Source organism: Pteropus alecto, unplaced genomic scaffold, assembly GCF_000325575.1.
Source record: "Pteropus alecto unplaced genomic scaffold, ASM32557v1 scaffold101, whole genome shotgun sequence".
NCBI lineage: Eukaryota > Metazoa > Chordata > Mammalia > Chiroptera > Pteropodidae > Pteropus > Pteropus alecto.
The window spans coordinates 14,155,352-14,161,351 of NW_006432945.1; the positions used below are offsets into that span (position 1 = coordinate 14,155,352).

General features: G+C 37.5%; 1 protein-coding gene across 4 annotated transcripts in view; it reads left to right on the forward strand.

Moving 5' to 3' along the window:
- Window positions 1–6,000, forward strand: part of RC3H1 (ring finger and CCCH-type domains 1) — a 35,966-nt gene that overhangs the window by 21,964 nt on the left and 8,002 nt on the right. For 3 of the 4 annotated variants that reach the window (XM_006907793.3, XM_006907794.3, XM_025043886.1), the window contains exons 11-13: window positions 1,278–1,639; window positions 2,091–2,258; window positions 5,306–5,458. In XM_006907793.3, coding sequence (XP_006907855.1) covers window positions 1,278–1,639; window positions 2,091–2,258; window positions 5,306–5,458 — 683 coding nt within the window. The remainder of the gene's footprint in view (window positions 1–1,277; window positions 1,640–2,090; window positions 2,259–5,305; window positions 5,459–6,000) is intronic. The other variant, XM_025043887.1, reaches the window with a different exon arrangement.

Genomic DNA, 6,000 nt, shown 5'->3' on the forward strand with positions numbered 1-6,000 from the left:
AGACTCAAGGCAGGTCACTGAGAACTTAAGGAAGAATGCCTTAAATAAAGGATTCAAGAATAGAAAAAAAATTACTAGTGGATTGCAGAGATGAAAGTCTAGAGTCAGGGAGTAGTGAGGAGGCGATTGTTAATCCAGGTGTGAGTGTCGAGGTCTGGGTTAGCGTGGTGGGGGAAAAAAGGAGATTTTAGAGAACAGACCAGTTTGAAACATTAGCCAGTATGAATGACAGTACTACACGTGGAGAATGAAGGAGAGGAAGTGGCTGAGGCTTCACATATGATTCACATGAAAAAAGCAAGCACCTGATTTTTTAAACTAAAGCGTCAGCTCTTTCTGTCAGAAACAGTGTAGTGCTATTAGTTTTTAAACAGGTGGGTCAAAGGTGTTCTCTGTCTTTCTTTCCCAAGGCTGTCTTTTTTTTTTTTCGTCTTCATTTTGAATCAGAAATGCCTTCTCTGCTTTCAAAAGAATAGTTTATTGGCATGGCATTAATACATGTAAAATATGATAAAAGTCAGTTTATATTTTCCTTTTGACCATCTGTTGCAGAAACAAAAAAACAACTGCTTTTGTCGACAGGACCTCACCTACGGTGTATCTAGGCGGGGTTCAGTATTAAGCATCGTGAGGTTCACTGCGGGCGGTTAGGCGCCTGCAGAGGCAGTGGGTGGTGCTGGAAGGGAGGCTTAAACAGGGCCCAGGAGTGAGTCCCAGAACTGGCTGCCCCAAGAACCTGTCACAGCAAAGCAGCAACAGAAATGGGCACTTGTGTCCTGACTGTGAGCTCCAGCATCACGTCCCAGTAGCCTGGGACCAGGGGAGCTGCGGCCGTGATTGTTGTTTCAGGAACCCGCAGAAAGGGTCGTTGTGTGCCATGCCACCTTGTTGCCAGGTAGCTTGATTTCACATTCAAAACTCACACAGATGAGTGAGTTGTGGAACCTGAGTTTCAGGGAAATGTAGTTTTTTGCTTTCCAATGTTTGCACCAGAAAGACAGTCAAACAATTGAGAGAGCCAGTCTACTACTATAAATTATAAATAGATTATTTTTTCATTGACGTTTACGGATAATTTTTACATTTTATTTTTTGTAAAGCTAACCCGACTACATAAGCAGAGGGGGAAACATCTAAAGAAATGAGTGGATTGTTAATTATTTAGTGTCGAAATATTTTAAAATTATTATATAGAAAATACTATGTAGAAAAATACAAAATATTATATAGAAAAATACATTGGCTCACTCTTGCTTGGGTCCTCTTGTGTCATACAGGTGTGTACTATACTCCGCCACCGCAGTGTGTGTCCCGCTTTGTCCGACCTCCACCGTCTGCTCCGGAACCGGGTCCTCCCTACTTGGATCATTACCCACCTTACCTCCAGGACCGCGTAGTCAGCTCTCAGTACGGCACACAGCCACAGCAGTACCCGCCCATGTACCCGCCGCACTATGATGGCCGGCGAGTGTACCCTGCTCCTCCTAGAGAGGAGCTTTTCCGAGAAAGTCTCATACCCATTGAGATCCCTGCGGCAGTACCGCCCTACGTGCCAGAATCCAGAGAAAGATACCAACAGATGGAGGGTTACTATCCAGTGGCCCCTCATCCAACTCAGATCAGACCTTCGTACATCAGAGTATGCTGGATTTTTTTCTTATTACGTAGATTTAACTTGATTGTTGCTTGCAGTGATTTTTTTTTAATAAGAAAGCTTCCCTTTGTTCTCATCTTTTCATAATTTCAATAAGTTTGTTTTGTTTTTTTTTTAATTAAACTATTAAATTTTCCCACCCCCTCTCACTAATAACCCTTCTTAGCTTCTGAATGTTAGATAGCTTTATTAACATTTTAGAACTGTTTGGAAATTACGGTCTCTGGCCAAGAAAACGAAATTTAAATTTAGCTCTTTGGGAAATCCTGAGAGTTTTGGGAGGGTTATTTGTTTTGTTTTGCTTTGTTTTATTAAGTCTCGATATTTCCAAATGTTAAGATGAGTATACACGCCACTGCTTACATGAAATATTTACTAGATACATTAATGTGTTCTGAAATTTGTTTTCAGATTTTACTAATCTTTGCATTTTCAGGAGCCTCCTTATAGCCGGCTTCCTCCCCCTCCCCAGCCCCATCCTAGCCTAGATGAGCTGCATCGAAGACGAAAGGAGATAATGGCCCAGCTAGAGGAAAGGAAAGTGATCTCGCCGCCTCCTTTTGCGCCTTCACCAACCTTGCCTCCCACCTTCCATCAAGAGGAAGTAAGTACTTCATTTTTAGTCTCAGTTATCGATTTGTCCTATATTTTCTTCCAAAACGTTTATTATTTTATTTCCCATTTAGATCTGCAGTCCGTCTGGAATGATTTTTGTATTACAGTGTATTAGGAGTTGAGATCCATTTTCCTTCCCCCAAGGATATCTCATTGACCCAGCACCGTTTAATGAAAAGACCATCCTTTCCCTAGTGCCCTGCAGTCCCCTTAATCATGATCAGGTCACCTTTCTCATGATCAGGTGACTGTATGTGTTTCTGGTCTCTCTTCTCTTTCATTGATCTATTTTTCTGTCCTTATACCAACTGCATTGTCATAGTGTAGTTTTATAAAAGTCAGTATGTGGAGATGGATGTTTTTCAGTTGTACCTTTGCTCTTCTTGGCCCATGGAATTTCTAGACACATTTAGAATCAGCATTTTGTTGTCTACCAAAATATCTGCTGCAGTTTCTATTAAGGTTACATTAAATCTCTGGATCTGTGCTGTCTGGTATAGTGACCACTAGCTACATGTGGCTGCTGAGCGCCTATAATGAGGCTAGTCCAAAATCAGGTGTGCTGTGAGCATGAAATATACACTGGACCTGAAGATTTAGAACCCCCCAAAGTAAAATATTTCATTAATATGTCTGTTAATTACATATTAAAATGATATTGCTTTGGATGTATTAGGTTTAAAAATATGTCTTATTAAAATTTTACCTGTTTTTTTTAATGTGGTTACTAGAAATTTTTAAATTACATGCGTGATCTCATTGTGAGACAGCGTTGCTTAGATCCATCTGGAGAGAAGTGACATCTTTCCAATACTGAGTCTCCAAGAACAGAGTATACCGTCCACCGACTTGGATCTTCTTTGATTTCTCTCAGTACTGTCACATGTCACAGTTTTCAGTGTCTTGCACATCTTTCATTAAACTTATTCCTAGATAACTTATTTTTTCAAGTTGAATGCAATCCTTTTTGAAATTTTGTTTTCTTTGTTATTAATATAGATAGAATAGATTTTTGTGTTCTGAACTTTATGTTCAGCAGCCTTGCTAAATTTCTGTATTTAATTCTAGTATTTATTAGTGGATTCTTTTGGGTTTTCTGGGCACACAGTCACGTTCTCTATAAATAATGACCATATTGCTTTTTTCTTTTCAATCCTTTTATGTCTCTTTTTTTTCCTTGTGCTAGCTAGTCCTCCAGTGTAATGTCGAATCAAAGGGGCGAAGTATTCTTGACTTATAGTCTTTTAGTGAATGGCTCTTTTACAACATTTACTGTAAGTTTCTTTATAGGTGATTTTTATCAAATTAATGAAATTCCCCTCTCCATTTTAGACTTTTTATAAGTAAGATATGTCAAAAATTTATTTCAATAATGAGGAAAATAGCAGGATGGTAAAGTCGATTCAGAGAATAGGAGAAACAGGCCAGTATAGTAGCTGTGAAAAGAAGAAAAAAAAGAACACTGAAAAAAAGTTGCTAGAATAAACGGGCTAATGTACGACAGGGCAAGAAACCATAATTTGGGGGGTTACCTTCATTCTGTTTCTACAGACAACGTTAATAGCTATGAATGAGTGTTATTTATCATCTTTTTAATGTCAATAGGATCTGTGGTGGTGTTTATTTTTTCACTTCTGATATTGGTAATAATTTTTTCAGTCTGGTTAGGGACTTATCAGTTTGTCTTTTTTGAAAAACCAGCTTTTCACTTTGTCGATCTTATTTAGGTTTGTTGATTGTACACACTGCTTTAGCTTATATTGGGTATATGTGTGTGTGTGTTTTTTTTAAAGGTTTTCTCAGCTGTGTTGCAGTTGATATTATGTAAGGAAAATGTCTTACATCTTTTATTTGTAGAATTATGATTCTAAACAACATTGTTATCTGATAAATTATGAATAATAGGAAATGAAAAGTGAAGTGCATCGTATCACAGGTAATAAACGGTAACCTTTCGGGTCTGCAAAAGCGATCCACTAAGTTTAAGTTCACAGCATCTAGCTTTCCTCTCTAAACACTCTGGATGAATATTCCACAGTAATGTAGGTTAACTAATAAAGTTATAACGTCTTCTATTAATGTAATTTTACTTGTGAGTATAAACATTACTTGATTTTTTTTTTGAAAACTATATTAGAGACATCTTAGAACCTTGCTATACTGTTTTTTAAGAAATATGGAAGGCAATATGACACTGAAAAGTGAGCTAATTTTGGAATCAAACATATTTATCTTTAGGTTTAATTGTGTCACTCAGTGTATAATCTTTTGTAAGTTACTTATCCTCCCTGAGCCCTGAGGCTCAGGTTTCTCCATTTATAAATCAAGCATAATGAATCCTACTTCATAGTGATGTAGCAAAGATTAAATCAGACATAAGGCATGTACTTGTTTGTTTGTTTGTTGACTTCTAATAAAAATTATAATAATGCCTGGCTATTAAGAAACTTTATCTAGAATTATTTTAGTTACTGACATACAGACCTATATACAGTTGACCTTTGAACATCATGGGGGTTAGAGCTGCCAACCCCGACACAGTCAGAATTCCCAGTATAACTTTTGACTCCTTAAAAACTTAACTACTGTACGTTGCCCTTCCGTACCTACCAGGGTCGGTTCTAGCACCCCGTCCATCTCCAGATTTACAGATGCTCAAGTCCCTAATGTAAACGGCATACGTAGAACCATGCATGCAGTTGGCCTTCCGCATCCATGGGTTCCCATCTGTGGAGCGAAAATACTGTTTCAGTCTGCATTTGATTGAATCCACAGATGTGAAACCTTGGGGGTACAGGGCCAACTGCGCATTTACTGAAAAATAGCTGCGTGAATGGACCTGCGCAGTGCAAACCCATGTTGATCTTGGGTCCTCAGTGTTTAAACTGCCGTTCTGATTATCAACACCGTACGTATAGTTGTATTAAATTTATACTTTATAAAGTATAACAGAAGTTTCTCCAAAATCACATGTCCCGTATCATGGCAACTTATTACATTTCCTATTTTTTCTTTTCTTTTTTTTTCCATCTGTAGTTTTTGGATGAAGACTTGAAAGTAGCTGGGAAATACAAAGGAAATGATTATAGCCAGTATTCTCCCTGGTCATGTGACACCATCGGCTCCTACATTGGAACCAAAGATGCAAAACCCAAAGATGTTGTGGCAGCAGGGAGCGCGGAAATGATGGTATGTGTAATAACCAAGCCATGAGTAATAAAAGTCAAGATAAGCCAAATGAACGATCCCCTGTACTCTGTACTATGAGATTGAGTTATATTTAAACTATGTTTTATTGTTTGTTTCAGGTATAATTAAAAATCTTGACTACTTATCTAAACAAAGAACATTTATATTTCTGTGCAGCCAGCAGTTAACCCAACAGCTGTTCAGAACCAAAATTAAATTATTTCACATAATTAATCAAGAGCTTGGATTTCTCGTCCAAGTAAATTATAACTCTTTTACAACTCTGAAGTTTAAACAACAAAGTTGAATCCAGTGAACAATAGTATTTGAGTCAGAATTGTAGCTGCTTAGCCTCAAGTGAGCTCTGGTACGCTGAATGTTACACTTATACTGTTTTGTTTTTTAAGAAAAAATAATGTAACACCAGTGTGTCTAATACCCAAGCTTAAAATATGTCACTATTTTATCTTAATTTCTTCTTAATTTTTAGAGAATTAAAACTTTACAAAGTTTTAGTTCAGTCTTCCTATATATACTTCCCT